Raw genomic sequence first — 18,587 nt, forward strand, 5'->3', positions numbered from 1 at the left:
TCCCCACACTTCACCTCCTCAATCCCTATTCTTTGCCCAATTTTAAAAAATCCCAAAAGAAAACTTTTAAGTCCTAACCTTGAGTCTAAAATCATTCCCATAGTAGAAATTGTGGTGCAGCCACGGTCTGCTCAGACCCTGCTACCTAAGGGGCCCAAAAAAGATCCCTGTGGCCCCTAGCAGAAGACCAATACTATTATTGGGGCCCATCAGGTTACGTCCCTCCTTGGATATTTCCGCAACTCTCGTATAATAGAAAGTAGAAAACTGCAAATGTCCATGGCCATTTCTCCATCTATTTCACGTCAGACCGGGCAGGACGGGGTTCGAGGGGCCCGATGGTCCCATAGATGTGTTCTTTCCATATATTATTTAAGCTGGACTAAAAAGATAAACTCAGGAAGGGGGTAATAACCTTAGAGAGATGCACATGAGATCTGGAGGGGCCACGCTTATTGAGACCCGGAGGAGCCGCGCTTGTGATGACCCGGAGGAGCCGAGCTTGTGATGATCCGGAGGGGCTGCGCTTGTGCTGACCCGGAGGGGCCGCGCTTGTGATGACCCGGAGGGGCTGCGCTTGTGGAAACCTGGAGGAGCCGAGATTGTGATGACCCGGAGGGGCCGAGCTTGTGGAGACCCAGAAGAGCCGAGCTTGTGATGACCTTTAGGGGTCGCGCTTGTGAAAACCTGGAGGGGCCGCGCTTGTGGAAAGCCGGAGGAGCCGAGCTCGTGATGACCCAGAGGGGCTGCGCTTGTGATGACCCGGAGGGGCTGCGCTTGTGATGATCCGGAGGGGCCGAGCTTGTGGAGACCCGGAGGAGCCGAGCTCGTGATGACCCAGAGGGGCTGCACTTGTGATGATCCGGAGGGGCCGCGCTTGTGGAAACCCGGAGGAGCCAAGCTTGTGATAGCCCAGAGGGGCCGAGCTTGTGGAGACCTGGAGGAGCCGAGCTCATGATGACCCGGAGGGGCTGCGCTTGTGATGATCCGGAGGAGCCGAGCTTGTGGAGACCCGGAGGAGCCAAGCTCGTGATGACCCAGAGGGGCTGCGCTTGTGGAAACCCGGAGGAGCCGAGCTTGTGATGATCCGGAGGGGCCGAGCTTGTGGAGACCCGGAGGAGCCGAGCTTGTGATGACCCGGCGGGGCTGCGCTTGTGATGACCCGGAGGGGCTGCGCTTGTGATAATCCGGAGGAGCCGAGCTTGTGGAGACCTGGAGGAGCCGAGCTTGTGATGACCCGGAGGGGCCGCGCTTGTGGAAACCTGGAGGAGCCGAGATTGTGATGACCCGGAGGGGCCGAGCTTGTGGAGACCCAGAAGAGCCGAGCTTGTGATGACCTGGAGGGGTCGCGCTTGTGGAAACCTGGAGGGGCCGCGCTTGTGATGGCCCGGAGGGGCCGCGCTTGTGGAACGCCGGAGGAGCCGAGCTTGTGATGACCCGGAGGGGCTGCGCTTGTGATGACCTGGAGGGGCTGCGCTTGTGATGATCCGGAGGGGCCGAGCTTGTGGAGACCCGGAGGAGCCGAGCTCGTGATGACCCAGAGGGGCTGCATTTGTGATGATCCGGAGGGGCCGCGCTTGTGGAAACCCGGAGGAGCCGAGCTTGTGATAGCCCAGAGGGGCCGAGCTTGTAGAGATCTGGAGGAGCCGAGCTCATGATGACCCGGAGGGGCTGCGCTTGTGATGATCCGGAGGGGCCGAGCTTGTGGAGACCCGGAGGAGCCGAGCTCGTGGAGACCCGGAGGAGCCGAGCTCGTGGAGACCCGGAGGAGCCGAGCTCGTGATGACCCGGAGGGGCTGCGCTCGTGATGACCCGGAGGGGCTGCGCTCGTGATGACCCGGAGGGGCTGCGCTCGTGATGATCCGGAGGAGCCGAGCTTGTGGAGACCTGGAGGAGCCGAGCTTGTGATGACCCGGAGGAGTCGTGCTTGTGGAGACCTGGAGGGTCTGAGCTTTAGAGAGGACTATCTGATTAGTCCACGTGACTGCAGAGAATTAGCCCCCAGCACTGATGGTTCTTAACATCATGAACACGAATGTTGTACCCAAAGGCGATCACAGGTTCTTTAACCCCTTCACGACGCGGCCTATTTCCTTTTTTTTTTCCTCTCCTTCCAGGAGCCATATGTTTATTTTTCCATCCCCAGAGCCGTATTGGGGCTTATTTTTTGTGGGACGAGTTGTACTTTTGAAAGGCGCCGTTAATTTTACCATATAGTGAACTGGAAAATGGGGAAAAAACTGCAAGTGCGGTGAAATTGTGAAAAAAAACCTATTGTGCGATTGTTATGTGGGAATTGTTCTTATGGTGCTCCCATTGTAGTAGAGACGACCTCGCGGTACGATTCTCCTCAGTGTGATTACGGTGACACCAAACACGTCCAGTTTTCTTTGTTTGTTTTTACCACTAAAATAATAAAAATCAGAATTTGTAACTAGAAGTTTCGGGGATGGTGTCGCCATTTGTATTTTCGGGTGATGGAGCCGTGTGCGGATTATTTTTTCAGGGTGAGACAATGTTTTTACTGATACCATTTGGGGTCAGAGGTGACTTTCATCACTTGTTTTCAGCCTTTTTTGTGGAATTGCGGCGTTCCTGAAATGTGTCCGTTTCCGGTGTTTACTGATCGGGTTGTTTTTATATTTTGATCGTCCTTTTCTGGACTTGCTGATAGCTCGTGTACTTTTATAATATCTTTATTTTCAATGGAAGAAAAGGGGGGGGGGGGGACATGAACATTTAAAAAAATTTTTTTTTCATTTTTAAAACATTTGTTTTTACTTTTCACTATTAGCGTTTGTCCCGATAGAGGACGTGAAGATGCGACTGTCCGATCGCTCGTGCTGGGTAGATTTGTGCTGTCACACCGCTGCATGTAGCAGAAATCACGGTCTCCTGCCACGGTCGGCCACAAGCGAGCTCTGTAATAACAAGTACAGGGGGCATCCGCTGACCCCCGGCTGCCAGGACAACCCATCAACGACTCGCGATGGCACCACAGTGCGCAGATGGGAGGAGAGAATAACGTGCGTGCGTTGGTGTCAGAGGGTGAGAGTGGCATTAACAGGTTAACAAATGTGTGGGGAAATCAGCGCAGCACCAGGTCCTGGCTGTAATACCCAGCTGTCACCTGCCGGGGATGGGGGCGACAGTGGCCCGCTCCTGATTAGATGGATGGCGGATGAAAGCTGCCGTCACCAGGGCAGAAGGCTCCTGTTTTTGCTGTTATTTTATTCCTTCTGCCTCATTTTATAAATCGGTCTCAGATTCGGCCCTTTTTGTAAGTTTTTACTGTCTTCACTGAGGGGGCGGTGCTTACAGGGTAATTATGCAGCTAAAGACCCGCCCCTGAGGAATCACTGCGAGCCACGCCCCCTCGTAAAGACAAGAAATGTAAGCGCCAAGCAAAAACAATGGCGGAAGTTCTGATTTACGGCGTCGTCTTTTGCACAAAATGGAGTAAAAACAAATCAAAGAGTCGTATGGACGTGAGGGGGAGACGATAAACCAAGAAACACAAGGCTCCGGCCAGGAGAATGACAGGCTCCGGTGCCCCTCAGTAATGCGGTACTGAGCGGTGGCTCCTGCCGGCCGCCGTACTGTAAGCTCCGCCCTCTCTCCGCACGCTCAGAGGCGGGGCTTCTCCGTGTAAACACGTGACGTCATCGCGCCGGACCCCGCCCCTTTCTCGTCTCCCGGAAGTGCCGCAGCAGGAGCGGCCTCGGATCAGCGGCGGTGACAGCCCCGGCCTCGCCGTAACCTAGCAGTCGCCATGGAGCGCAGAACGTCCGGCCGCCTGTGCGGTCCTCACCCCCGGGAGGAGAACGGCCGCTTCCAGCTGCCCGCACACGGCTTCATGGAGTTCCCGGTGAGTGAGGAGGCGCCGGTGTCCCGGGTGATGGACGGTGACGGCTCATTGGTAACCAGGAATCCTTTGTCTCCTGACGACTTAATATAAAGTTTTTTTTATCTTCTATATGTCCCTGGGAAAGCTGGGTGGTCACCAATATGGCGGCGGTCACGTGTCCCTGTCTTGTCACGTGACCCGTTGACTGCGCAGAGCTGTGAGGTCAGAGCCCTGTACTGAGGTGTAACCAGGGAGATCTGCAGGAGGAGGAGCAGCGATGTCTGTGGAGATGTGCACTGGGCGCAGTCATGGGGGGCAGATGAGGGTCTTCACCAAACTGTTCCCACAAAGCAGAAGCTACAATTGTCCACAATGTCTTGTGCTGAAGATGAAGATTTCCCATCACTGGAGCTGAGGGTCCGAGGCCGCCCCCTGATAACAGCCCATAGTATTATCCTCCTCCTCCATCTGTACAGGGGGCACAATGCAGTCAGGGGGTAACGTCCTCCTGGAATCACCAAACCCAGACTCCTCCATCAGATAGAGAAGTGTGATCCGTCACTGCACAGAACACGTCTCCTCCAGAGTCCAGTGGTGGCGGCTTTACACCGCTCCATCCGACGCTCAGCATTGTGCTTGGTGATGTACGGCTGCATGCAGCTGCTCGGCCATGAAGCTCCCAGCAGGGGGCGCAGTCTTTGTGCTGATAACAGAGGAGGTCTGGACTCTGCAGTTATGGGGGCAGCAGAGCGGTGGTGACTTTTCTGCCCTCCGCTCCTCAGCACTCGCCCCCCCCCTCTGTAATGTTACGGGGTCTCCGAGTTCCTGCGGTTCCGTCCACTTCTCAATAATATCATTCACAGGTGATGGGAGAAGACCCAGGAGGAAGAAATGTCATGGACGGACTTGTTTCCCCAGTGGCTCCTATTACAGGACTGCGCTGGTATCAGGGAGCTCTGTGCCATCGGCAGATCTGTCACATGTTAGAAAAGGCAAACGGCATGGCGGGGGGGGGGGGCGGCGGTTATATACCGGGAGCGAGGGACCAGAGATTATACACCTAGGGGAGGTGAGGTAATGATTGGGCCAGATGTTACACACCCGGGGGAGAGGGGACGGCGATTTTTTGGGGGGCGGATGTTGTACACCAGGGATGCGTGAGAATGGAACTGGCAATTATACATGATGGGGTCAGTGGTTATACACCTGCTTGGGGGGGGGGGGGGAGCGGCGGCAATGATGGGGCCGGTGGTTATACACATGGTGGGGGGCAATGATGGGGCCGGTGGTTATACACATGGTGGGGGGCAATGATGGGGCCGGTGGTTATACACGTGGTGGGGGGCAATGATGGGGCCGGTGGTTATACACGTGGTGGGGGGCAATGATGGGGTCGGTGGTTATACACGTGGTGTGGGGCAATGATGGGGCCGGTGGTTATACACTTGGTGGGGGGCAAAGATGGGGCCGGTGGTTATACACGTGGTGGGGGGCAAAGATGGGGCCGGTGGTTATACACGTGGTGGGGGGCAAAGATGGGGCCGGTGGTTATACACCTAGGGGGGGGGCAAAGATGGGGCCGGTGATTATACACCTGGGGGGGGGGGGGGGGGGGGCAAAGATGGGGCCGGTGATTATACACCTGGGGGGGGGGGGGGCAAAGATGGGGCCGGTGATTATACACCTGGGGGGTGCAATTGTGGGGCCGGTGGTTATACGCGGGGTGGGGGGGCAATGATGGGGCCAGTGGTGATACAGCTGGGGGGCAATGATGGAGCCGGTAGTTATACACCTGGGGGGCAATGATGGGGCCGGTAGTTATACACCTGCTGGGGGGGGGGCAATGATGGGGCTGGTGTTTATACATTTGGTGGGGGGTGCAATTGTGGGGCCAATGGTTATAGACCGGGGGGGTGGGGGGCGCAGTGTGGCTGAAGGAACCGGCTAGATTTAAATATTGTGAATTTGTGGCCTGACACTTTTTTCTCCGTGTAGTTTTTCGACCCTACGACTCAAAGTAGGAACATTTCTCACCTTCTTGTGATATTCTGGTTTGTTGTACTTGCTGCTTCATTTTTAGGTGAATCCTTATCAGTCACTTTGTGTTTTGCTTCAGTTTCTACCTGGACATCCCCAGCTGAGCGAGCGGGTCCGAAAGCGCCTGTATTATGGCTGGGAGGCGGAGTGTCCCATGGAGAACCTGTCCAGTCCTGTGGCCGGTGAGTGCAGCTTCTCTGCTCAGGCTGAGGCACTGTAAACACGAAACAATAGATTTTTCATTAAATTGTGTTGTTTTTTTTTTTTAATGGAGTAAATTAAGAAAGAATATGCTATAGTATACCTGCCCTTCCGAGGATACTTAGTGGTGATGCTGTCTGTAAGTGGCCCATTGGGTGCAGGCGGTCCCCTGTTCTCCCTGCACTAAGCTGATGCCCCCTCCTTACTCCTCTTCTGTCTGGCCATATTCAGACTACAGTCCTGTGTACTCAGCTACCTCGTCCCCGGGGTCTCTCTCATTTTGTGTCTCCCTTTTCTTACAGACATCGCTGTGGAACTGTTGCAGAAAGCTGCGCCCAGCCCCATCCGCCGCCTGCAGAGGAAATATGCGTCTCACGTGTCCAGGTGAGTGCTGGCTCCACATACATCCTGGAGCAAAAGATGAGGATTATATAAAAAAAAAAAAAAAAGTCTATGCCCTGAAACGGGAGAAGAGCCGGCCCCCAGAGCTCACACTGTATAGCAGCAGCCTGATTCTTCTGTGCTGCTGTCAAACTACAACTCCCAGCATTCTTCATTGTTCTTAGACATCGCGTTCAGTGGTAGGTTTTATGCGAGTGCTGGTGGAGTAGACTTCATTGTCTCATCAGTCATGACTCGATCTCAGCATGGATCAGACATTGTGACAGGAGGCCGGGCCGTAGTTACAGGACACTGGTGTGAACGCCACTGTGCAGCAAGAATGTGGAGCCATCGCCGTGTTGTCAGATGTGTAATCAGAAGCGCTCGTTATGTAACTTCCACCCTAATTGTATTTATGTGTATACTCACCTCAGCACTGAAATCACAACACGAAGAAGGAAAAGTGGTGGATGGAAATCGCCGGATGGAGATATTACTGATCTGCAAATGATGGAAACGGAACATCTGGATGTACTCAGGCTGGAGTCTGAGCCTTGTGCAGAGATTCCGGCACCTCCGGCCCCTGCTGCCATGACGGAGGTCATTAATGGTTGTCTGAGGAAGGTTCTGACACTGAATGTACCTCCCCGATGAGCTCAATGGAGTCCGGAGATGCTGCAGATTTAGGCCACGCAGGCTGCTCACATGCAACATGCGATCTAAGGTTGTCGTGCTCAAATAACGGCTCCTGGGACACTTTCCCTGGAAATGAATGGAAATGTGCTTATGGGAAGAGTATAGTACTGCTTGCTCATCTATTTCTGCAGTAGCCATAGACTGCAATGGGGAAAGCTGCTGCCCCCTCTTAGTAAGTGAATTAGTGACGGCGCCCCCAGGCAGATTGTAGAATTGTTTAGGCACGGATCTTCCTATCTGATATGAATGGCTGCCGGCCGGGGGGGGTTACAGGACCTCATGGGAAGCAGATCTTGCTATGGTGGACACGAGTCGTCTGTCAGGTCACCTGAAAATGGTATCCCCTCAGCTGTCAAAATGCTTAATGACTCTTTGTGATCACCTACCGTTTTGTGTCCACATCTCCTGTGCAGGCCTATGTGTCTCCTTGTCTACAGACCACAAACAAACCCTGTGTGGTCTGATCCTTCAGACGTATTCTTTCCATTTGCCAACATCCATGCTCTAAAGTGGTGTACGTTCACTCTGTCATGTCTTAAACACTCTGGAGCCGAACTCCCACCATTGCGTAATACGGAGGAGCCGCTGTGGGATTAGTGGGGGATGAGTCCTGAGACCCCACTAAACAAGGCACTGGAGAGATGACTGTGCATGCTCCATCCCTGCCCATGCAGTGGTCTCCTCTGCTGAGAACAGTAGGTAGCGGACCCTTGCTTTGACCTACTGGGGCGGGTCTTTGCTGTGGGACCACCGCAGTGAATGGCTCTTGCATAACGTGATTGTAGAGAACTGTGTTGCTGACTGGTGCGTGTCTTTGTCTCTAGGGAGGCCTGCATCTCTCCATGCTCTATGATGTTGGCCTTGGTCTACATAGAGCGGCTACGACACCGGAATCCTGAGTACCTGCAGCAGATCTCCTCCTCCGACCTGTTCCTTATATCCATGGTGAGCGATGGGAGCCGCAACAGTCACACGACTTGTTCTCTGGGTTTCATTGGCTGTGGGGCCGGATTTTCTAGTTCGTTGATTTGCAGTCCCCGGGGGCAGACGAATCGTACGTGTGATCCGGGGTGTGACCCAACCATGAGCAACTGTGCCGACTAATGTGTCACATCGTGGCAAGCGCATTAATCATATCGATCACATGGACATAGCAAGTCTGCGCCTGTAATACAGAGGGACACTGCTGTTCTAGCGAGGACATGGCTGTGCTGGGGATCAGAAGCTCAGATCTGCAGTACCTGGGAGTGGCCACTACACAGCGCTGCGGTGTCTTAGCCTTGTGCACTTCCGGCTACAAGAGCTGCAGGCAGCTGATCATTGGGGGGGTGCAGAGTACCAGACCCGCTGCTAATGTGATAGTGTAAGGATAAGCCATTAAGTAGTGGACAACCCCTTTAAGCCAAAGGAAACCCCATATTGTCATCGGAGGAGTTTTGTTTTTTTTAAGGTGGGCAAAAGGCTCAAAAAAGTAATTTAAGGCTGGTGTCACACTTGCGAGTGCAATGCGAGAAACTCGCTCATCAATACCCGGCACTCGGGACCGGAGTGTTCAGCTGCATAGAAATACATGCAGAGGCTCGCACGAGTTTCTCGCAAGTGTGACCCCGGCCTAACACCTTTAATCTCCTGCCATTCTGGGGGTCTCTGATGTCCGGCCAATCTGACAGCTGCACCCAGTCACTTACCGTAAGCATGTCCATCTTGTGACCACCAAGGCCAGTGGTTGGTTGCAGGGTTTTTTTGGGACTGACGGACTGGACATCATCACTTCTGATGCCTATAAGGACATTGGAGAAGTGACCTTTTTTGTGCCAAAACCTGATTCTTTAGGCTATGTGCACACGTTGCAGATTTGACGCTGCGGATCTGCAGCAGTTTTCCATGCGTTGTACAGTACCATGTAAACGTATGGAAAACCAAATCCGCAGTGCCCATGCTGTGGAAAATACCGCGCGGAAACACTGCGTTGTATATTCTGCAGCATGTCAATTCTTTGTGCGGATTCCGCAGCGTTTTACACCTGCTCCATAATTGGAATCTGCAGGGGAAATCCGCGGTAAAACGCAGGGCGATTTTACCTGCGGATTTTTCAGAATCTGCATGGAAAAATCCGCACACGAATTTGCAACGTGTGCACATACCCTTAGAATACAACTTTATCAGCATGCACAAGAGACAAATCTAGCATGCCAAAACCGCTGCAAAAAAAACGCAAGAAAAACCAAAGAAAGAAAACCTGTTTCTTTCTTGCCAAGAGATCCGGTTTTGCTGCAGGAAAAAAAAAAACCGTTGAAAAAATGCCTAGTGTGAACTTAACCTTTATAAGAAACTCCAAGTTTCAGAAAATCCCCCCCCCAAACTTCAGATAAATCTGACTGGCCACCCCCATTCCAAATGCAGGCAATCGGCCGACGCAGGCCGCACAGTTTGGCCACAGGAATGTCATCTGTTCACTTTGACACCCAACACATTCATTTTTTAAACATCGCTTAGAGTGTTCATGTGAGATTTTGGACTTGATTTTGTACCATAGATGGTAGCCAGTAAGTATCTGTACGATGAAGGTGAGGAGGAAGAAGTGTTCAACGACGAGTGGGGCGCAGCCGGGAGACTGGATGTCCAGACAGTCAATAATCTGGAGATGAATTTTCTCCGAGCGATCGTAAGTCTGTTGTGTGAGAGGTTTATGTTTTGTCTCTTTAGCAGGGTGTACAGCGTCCCAATAACTATATGTCTGCAGTGACCACTAGGTGGCGCTCACAGATTCTACATCTGACTCTGAACGGTCTTCAATAACTATCAGAGCTCCCCCTAGTGGTGGCTGTCAATTTTGAAATTGGAATTTCGACACATTTTGTGATTTGGAGCTTTGTCTCCTATAAAGATTGAGAATAAAGTTCAGTGCAGATTTCATTTCATAAAAATAAACTTTTGCTGCAAGAAAGTTTTTTTTTTTTTTAATTAGTTGCTATCAGTTATTCAATTGTTTTTCTTTGTCCTATAGGATTGGAGTCTTTACACTCACCCGAGGGAATTCTTTGAGGTGCTGCGGTGGCTGGAAGGCCGGTAAGTTAGGACGATTTTTATGTTCATATTATTCCCTCAGTGTTACTCTTTGTGCATGCTTTATGGTGTTTTTTTTGCATTACAAAATGCTGTTTGTAAAAGTGTAATAAAGGTGTGTATGTATATCTATCTATCTCTGCAACATTAAAGACCCATAGAAAGTCTATTCCACACAGTGTGCAGGGCGTTGTATGTACCCCAAAAGGGCACCATTAATATAACTAATAGTGATGATGATGTGTTGTATTATGCTGGTGGCTTCCCCCCAGTGACCCCCAAGTCTGGGTCAGACAGTTCCTTTTTCTTTTCTCTATTGCTGCATGGTGCCATTGGGTGGTACTAAGCATTGACTTCACCTGGTTATTGATGCCACTATGCTGCAGTTTTGATTACTAAGGGCACCATTTGCCACTGATGATACAAATATACCGTACACACTGTGGCACCATTAATATGGTCATTAATGCTTAGTTTTATTACAGGTTCGCTGGGTGGGCAAAGCCCAGTTTATGTCTCGTTATCTCCAGGCTTCACACAACTATGTAATGTCAGCGTTGTCCAAGGATGTCTGTTCAGCTCACTGCAAATGAAATGTAATACATCAGTTATAATGAGCACTTGCGTGTGTAGCTGTCTGTTATAGCGTACACCAGAGGTGTCAAACTGCATTCCTCGAGGGCCGCCAACAGGTCATGTTTTCAGGATTTCCTTGTATTGCACAGGTGATAATTTAATCACCTGCACAGAATGATTCCAGCACCTTGTGGAATGCTAAGGAAATCCTGAAAACATGACCTGTTGGCGGCCCTCGAGGAATGCAGTTTGACACCTCTGGCGTACACTTCTCGGTGGGTTTACATACCTTGCTATTTTCACTATCGTAACTACAAGTCGTCCTACAGCTGCGTCAGCAGAACACAGCCATGGAAAAAGTCTAATGTGCTTTACGGACTGCAGTGGACTCGATCCTGCTGCCATCTGATAACTTGTATGTATTGCATTACCACAGTATTACAGTGCAGAGCCATAATCATGGTCTCTTAAGAAGCCCAGCCCAAGGCATCACAGGATAATAATAATCTTTTATATAGCGCCAACATATTCCACAGCGCTTTACAGTTTAACAATTCATACACAACAGTTATAAGTAACAATGTTAAAGACAATACAATAATGAAAGCAAAATAAGATGACCCTGCTCGTGAGAGCTTACAATCTACAATGAGGAGTACCAATATGGCAGCCATGGTTGCCTTTAGTAGACTTCCCTGGCTCTCTGCGATTCCCGACTATCTCTGTGGGCGCTCTGCGATCCCTGGCTCTCTGCGATTCCCGACTATCTCTGTGGGCGCTCTGCGATCCCCGGCTATCTCTGTGGGCGCTCTGCGATCCCCGGCTATCTCTGTGGGCGCTCTGCGATCCCTGGCTATCTCTGTGGGCGCTCTGCGATCCCCGGCTATCTCTGTGGGCGCTCTGCGATCCCCGGCTATCTCTGTGGGCGCTCTGCGATCCCCGGCTATTTCTGTGGGCGCTCTGCGATCCCCGGCTATCTCTGTGGGCGCTCTGCGATCCCCGGGTTCTCTCCGTGGGTGCTCTGCGATCCCCGGCTATCTCTGTGGGCGCTCTGCAATCCCCGGGTTCTCTCCGTGGGCGCTCTGCGATCCCCGGCTATCTCTGTGGGCGCTCTGCGATCCCCGGGTCTCCGTGGGCGCTCTGCGATTCCCGGCTATATCTGTGGGCGCTCTGCGATCCCCGGGTTCTCTCCGTGGGCGCTCTGCTTTCCCCGGGTTCTCTCCGTGGGCGCTCTGCGATCCCCGGGTTCTCTCCGTGGGCGCTCTGCGATCCCTGGGTTCTCTCCGTGGGCGCTCTGCGATCCCCGGGTTCTCTCCGTGGGCGCTCTGCTTTCCCCGGGTTCTCTCCGTGGGCGCTCTGCTTTCCCCGGGTTCTCTCCGTGGGCGCTCTGCGATCCCCGGGTTCACTCCGTGGGCGCTCTGCGATCCCCGGGCTCTCTCCGTGGGCGCTCTGCGATCCCCGGGTTCTCTCCGTGGGCGCTCTGCGATCCCCGGGTTCTCTCCGTGGGTGCTCTGCGATCCCCGGGTTCTCTCCGTGGGTGCTCTGCGATCCCCGGGTTCTCTCCGTGGGTGCTCTGCGATCCCCGGGTTCTCTCCGTGGGCGCTCTGCGATCCCCGGGTTCTCTCCGTGGGCGCTCTGCGATCCCCGGCTATCTCTGTGGCCGCTCTGCGATTCCCCAGGTTCTCTCCGTGGGCGCTCTGCGATCCCCAGGTTCTCTCCGTGGGGGGCTCTGCGATCCCCGGGTTCTCTCCGTGGGCGCTCTGCGATCACCTTGCTGGGGATCACACACCTTAATTGCTGCTGTTAGAGCAGCATTGATGGGGTTACCATCAGCAACCTGTGTTTTTCTCCAACCACTGCTCTTATACAGCCGGCAACTGCGTGTAACACTGGAACTTGACATGGACAGTGGATGTTCTGAAGGGATTATTAAAATAACAAATATTTTTGTGTTTTAAAAAATCCCGTTTCTTTCCTTTGCAGAGTGGCGGAGCAGCAGGGGATGAAGCGCGGCTGGTTCACGTACACGGACGTCGCGGTGCTGCTGGAGCAGGAGCTGTGGCAGAAAGCCTTCAGTGACTTCTGCCAGCAAGTGACCAAGGTTCGAAGGCTTCTGGGCCTAGGGTGCTCTGCTGTTATGTGGATTACGCGCTGACCTTAGTTCTGTCTTCTCCCCTCAGCTGGCCTGTCTCCTCAGTCTGGTCTACCTCACAGGAGTTGCTACCTTCTTTGCCTCTGTTGCCGTCCTCCACAAGGCCACCGGCGAGATTAACGGCACAGCGCTTCTTCCCGCCACTGTCACGGAGTCGCCTTCAGATGTCTCTGTACCTCTTTTCATCCCGGTGCCACCCGAGGAGATCTCTGGTGCTGCCGTTCCTCCGTGCTTCCAAGAACAGGAGTCTGTAGAGTGGCGGTCAAGCGTCAGTGCTACAGCGTTGTATCTCTGGGGCTCGGTGCTGACCGCACTCACCTACAGCGATCCAGGGGGCGCTGTGAGCGAGGAGCCGCAGCCCCCCGACCAGTACTGTCCCTACTGCTCTAAACCAAAATCGTCGTCCTGGCCCAAAGCCTGCCGTCAGAAGAACGCCACCCGCTGCAGTGTACCCCGGCCAGATGTCCGTGCCTTTCCAGGACTCCACTACGATGGCTTCCATGACTCGCTACTGCGCTTCAGCTGCCCCAACTCCTGTGGCTCAGCAAACTCGGACTTGTCCAGAAACTTGGAGTTACAGATACATTTTTGCAGAGGCAGCAGCTTTGAGAGGTTACAAAGCTTCATCGTTCCAGGTTAACCCATATGCAAGGCGTCATGTCCTCCCCCGAACCCATGCCCTGGGATTAGGACCCCCCGATAAGAGTTCAGTCTACTATAGCTCATGCTTTTATTTTACTATGACATCGCTAACGTCCGTGTTCAGGTGCTGCTGCTTCTAGAGCTTGCTGTCTGTGAATGCAAACATTCATATTTATATCCAGAGGGTGAAAACCTGTCTAGACCTAATACTGCTGACAGCTGATGGTTTGTTACAATGGTATCCAGTCTAGATGAGCCTGTCGTACAAAGATCTCTCCTTTCATGATGGTTTGTTACAGTGAATCAGTGCAGGTAAAGTGCGTCAGGCTGAGGGTCTGGACCATTATTTAAGCTATTAAAAGGGATTGTCGAGGCTTTATTCATTAATGATTTAGTCATCGCTATCTGATGAGTTGGCGACTGACTCCTGGCATCTCCTCTAGTTTACTGTTGTTCGGATTGGATGTACGCAGCGTACGGTGACAGAACAGAGCGTCGGCTCCTCTCGCAGTGAATGTGATCTGAGCCTGCAGTACCTGTGTAGCTGACTGGTGGGAGTGTGGTGCGTCGGACCCCCAGCAATCTGTTGTTGATGACATATCCTAACAACAAGCATGGAAAACAAAAGAAATCCTCAGTTAATAACTTCCTATTTCAATGCTTTATTTTAACAATCTCTGCAGGCTGTCAGTGAATGGACATCAGGCCAAAACATTTTGCAATTTATTAAAGGGGTTATCGCGGACTTTGCTTATTTTTCCCTACATGACCAAGAACTTAGACAGGTAGTAACAAGCTACCTTCCTGCTCTACAGACAACTCCTGCCGACTATTTCCCAGATTCATTTCACCTCTCGTCAACAGAGCAGCTCTGTCTCTTCCATTCTGCTGATTGGAGAGCCGGCTGTCAGTCGGCACGACTTCTGCAAAGTTAGGCAGCAGAGACGCCCGGTCGACAGAGCAGAAAGGAAGAGATGTCATCAGAAGCTGCAAAATAATAATCTTTATTTTTATATAGCTCTAACATATTCTGCAGCACTTTACAGTTTGCACACATTATCATCGCTGTCCCCAATGGGGCTCACAGTCTAAATCCCCTATAGTGTGTCTTTTGGAATGTGGGAGGAAACCAGAGAACCCTGAGGAAACCCAGGCAAACACGGGGAGAACATACAAACTCCTTGCAGATGTTCTCCTTGATGGGATCACTTGTAGGACCAGTCTGAGCAGTACCGAGCACAACAAGCACGTGGGTAGCAACCACCTTCCTGTAAGTTCTTGGCCCCGAAGTAAGGAAAGTTCTGGATCACCCCTTAAAGACAGGAGAGATTTATGCTGCTGATGTGTTCAGACGATTGTCCATAGTGGATGAAATTGTAACAAACCTTCAGCAGTATGAATTAAAAAATAGATACTCGTCAGTAGCATCTGTCAGCCGTAGACTTCCATGTCGATTTAAGAAAAAAAAATTATGTTTTTAAAAATTCACGCAGAACAGAAATCATGTCCTGTTCGATGTAGAGATCCTTTGCGAGAACAGTCTCCCCGGCGCATGTTTCACCACCCATGGATGCGGTTTTAGTATACGGGACTGGGATGTTGCATGCAAAATGGCATAAAGTTGGAGTTTTGTACAGTTTTGCCTGTCTGGGACGCCATAAAACTGGCGGCTTTTGGGGGCAACAGTTTTGCCTGCTTTTAAAACTTGCTGACTTTCTGATCCTGATTGTTGGAGTTGTTAGTACTACATTGTCAAAGGCACAAGCTCAGCCCTGTCCATCTCACCCCCTGCATGGCCTGAATCGTCCTATAGCTAGAATCCCTATAATTGCCTCCCAATAGGAGTAAAGGGGTCACCATGGTAAAGCTGCAAAGTAGACGCCGACTCCTGTCCTAAAACGTCTTTACTGCACACTGGAAAGTAGAGAAAACCTTTCCACTGATATATATGAAGGAAGGGCGAAAAACGGCACCAAGTAAAACCCTCTCTACAACTAGATTAATAAATGGTAAATTACACTCCAGAGCTGCATTCACTATTCTGCTGCTTTTTATTGGAAACAGTGAGCTGCCGAAAAGGTAATGCCTTATCTGAGCTCCTATTAATAGTGAGTGCAGCTCTGGAGTATAATACAGCATGTAACTCAGGATCAGTAATGTCATGTACACAGTGACTGCACCAGCAGAATAGTATCTCCAGATTTAGGTAAGTAATGTGTGTAAGAAGTGACTATATGTAGAGTCATTCTGTATGTCACTATAAAAGTGCTAGTGAGGTGTATGCTTTTAAAAACAGATTTAGAATAATAAATTGTTCATGATAGGGGGAATATTTCCTCCTATAAGGAATCGTGTACACTTTTGCACTCTGCTCTCTTACCAGCAGATCTTAGTTTGCCCATCCACACAACCACCAGGGAAACTTCTCTAATTTGTTCAAAAGACACATTACCGTTAAAAATAATCTGTTACTGATTACACCTGGATGCAATCTGCGGCTTCACACATAGAATGTGCCTAGTTATATACTGCACTGAGCACTTATTTTAGGTATTTCATCTAATTAATTTGGTCAATTTAATTACTTCTATTGGTACATTATTTGCATGAGGTGACAAATATCACATTAATAACCACCGGGATGATTGGTTTCTCTGTAGCAAAAGAAAAAAAATAATTGTATTTCAGGGTTGTTGTTTTTTTGTACACATGTTCAGCTTCCATGTTACAGAATAAAAACAGAACTTGTTCTCACACATCGTCCATGTGTGTTATTCATGTCATATCCTATTACATCTGAGAATATAAGTGAAGAAAAGGTGAAAAGAATACTGCCCCTATGTATGAGAATATAACTAGTATAATACTGCCCCTATGTACAAGAATATAACTACTATAATACTGCTCCTATGTACAAGAATATAACTACTATAATACTGCCCCTATGTACAAGAATATAACTACTATAATACTGCCCCCTATGTACAAGAATATAACTACTATAATACTGCCCCCTATGTACAAGAATATAACTACTATAATACTGCCCCTATGTATGAGAATATAACTAGTATAATACTGCCCCTATGTACAAGAATATAACTACTATAATACTGCTCCTATGTACAAGAATATAACTACTATAATACTGCCCCTATGTACAAGAATATAACTATAATACTTCCCCTATGTACAAGAATATAACTACTATAATGCTGCCCCTATGTACAAGAATATAACTACTATAATACTGCTCCTGTGTACAAGACTATAACTACTATAATACTGCTCCTATGAACAAGAATATAACTACTATAATACTGCCCCTATGTATGAGAATATAACTAGTATAATACTGCCCCTATGTACAAGAATATAACTACTATAATACTGCTCCTATGTACAAGAATATAACTACTATAATACTGCCCCTATGTACAAGAATATAACTATAATACTTCCCCTATGTACAAGAATATAACTACTATAATGCTGCCCCTATGTACAAGAATATAACTACTATAATACTGCTCCTATGTATGAGAATATAACTACTATAATACTGCCCCCATGTACAAGAATATAACTACTATAATACTGCCCCTATGTACAAGAATATAACTACTATAATGCTGCCCCTATGTACAAGAATATAACTACTATAATACTGCTCCTATGAACAAGAATACTATAATGCTGCCCCTATGTACAAGAATATAACTACTATAATACTGACCCTATGTACAAGAATATAACTACTATAATACTGCCCCTATGTACAAGAATATAACTACTATAATACTACCCCCTATGTACAAGAATATAACTACTATAATACTGCTCCTATATACAAGAATATAACTACTATAATACTGCCCCTATGTACAAGAATATAACTACTATAATACTGACCCTATGTACAAGAATATAACTACTATAATACTGTCCCTATGTACAAGAATATAACTACTATAATACTACCCCCTATGTACAAGAATATATCTACTATAATACTGACCCTATGTACAAGAATATAACTACTATAATACTGCCCCCTATGTACAAGAATATAACTACTATAATACTGACCCTATGTACAAGAATATAACTACTATAATACTGTCCCTATGTACAAGAATATAACTACTATAATACTGCCCCCTATGTACAAGAATATAACTACTATAATACTGCTCCTATGTACAAGAATATAACTACTATAATACTGCTCCTATATACAAGAATATAACTACTATAATACTGCCCCTATGTACAAGATTATAACTACTATAATACTGCTCCTATGTACAAGAATATAACTACTATAATACTGCCCCTATGTACAAGATTATAACTACTATAATACTGCTCCTATGTACAATAATATAACTACTATAATACTGCCCCTATATACAAGAATATAACTAGTATAATACTGCCCCTATGTACAGGAATATAACTACTATAATACTTCCCCTATGTACAAGAATATAACTACTATAACACTGCCCCTATGTATGAGAATATAACTACTATAATACTTCCCCCATGTACAAGAATATAACTACTATAATACTGCCCCTATGTACAAGAATATAACTACTATAATACTGCCCCTATGTACAAGAATATAACTACTATAATACTGCTCCTATGTACAAGAATATAACTACTATAATACTGCCCCTATGTACAAGAATATAACTACTATAATACTTCTATATTCAACAATATAAATCACATGAACCCTTTCAATTTAAAATTCGAGCTGGTTTATTTCTCATAAACCGCATCACAGGAAAACAAATACAGATCCTGTTCAGCACAAAGTGAAAGATAACGTAAAAAGTCCATACACTAGTGTGGGTTTGCCCACTTCAGGTAGAGTCCATGTTCTTAGTCTTTTAGCAAAATCACACAATCCTGGAGGTCTGCAGGCTCTGATACATACAGGCCTCACTTTACAATGTGAACCACACCCAGGGGTGG

The 18,587-nt window shown here is 48.9% G+C and overlaps 1 protein-coding gene across 2 annotated transcripts; it reads left to right on the forward strand.

The window, feature by feature from the left end:
* The first annotated feature begins 3,670 nt into the window (after positions 1 to 3,670).
* On the forward strand, positions 3,671 to 15,054 carry CNPPD1 (cyclin Pas1/PHO80 domain containing 1). 2 transcript variants are annotated; one of them, XM_077273165.1, is made up of 8 exons: positions 3,671 to 3,919; positions 5,964 to 6,066; positions 6,388 to 6,469; positions 7,987 to 8,107; positions 9,699 to 9,827; positions 10,170 to 10,231; positions 12,788 to 12,905; positions 12,985 to 15,054. In XM_077273165.1, exons 1-8 carry the CDS (start codon positions 3,773 to 3,775, stop codon positions 13,594 to 13,596), a joined length of 1,374 nt encoding a protein of 457 aa, XP_077129280.1. In that variant the 5' UTR covers positions 3,671 to 3,772; the 3' UTR covers positions 13,597 to 15,054. The 2 variants fall into 2 exon arrangements, with proteins under 2 accessions (XP_077129280.1, XP_077129281.1); XM_077273166.1 differs by having other exon boundaries at positions 3,672 to 3,868.
* The last annotated feature ends 3,533 nt before the right edge of the window (positions 15,055 to 18,587 follow it).

The sequence above is a fragment of the Ranitomeya variabilis genome, chromosome 7 (assembly GCF_051348905.1).
Source record: "Ranitomeya variabilis isolate aRanVar5 chromosome 7, aRanVar5.hap1, whole genome shotgun sequence".
NCBI lineage: Eukaryota > Metazoa > Chordata > Amphibia > Anura > Dendrobatidae > Ranitomeya > Ranitomeya variabilis.

Coding starts and splice junctions, on each gene's coding strand:
- CNPPD1 (XM_077273165.1), top strand. CDS start 3,773: ATGGAGCGCAGAACGTCCGGCCGCCTGTGCGGTCCTCACCCCCGGGAG. Junction 6,470..7,986: donor TATGCGTCTCACGTGTCCAG/GTGAGTGCTGGC, acceptor CTTTGTCTCTAG/GGAGGCCTGCATCTCTCCAT. Junction 9,828..10,169: donor TGAATTTTCTCCGAGCGATC/GTAAGTCTGTTG, acceptor TTTGTCCTATAG/GATTGGAGTCTTTACACTCA.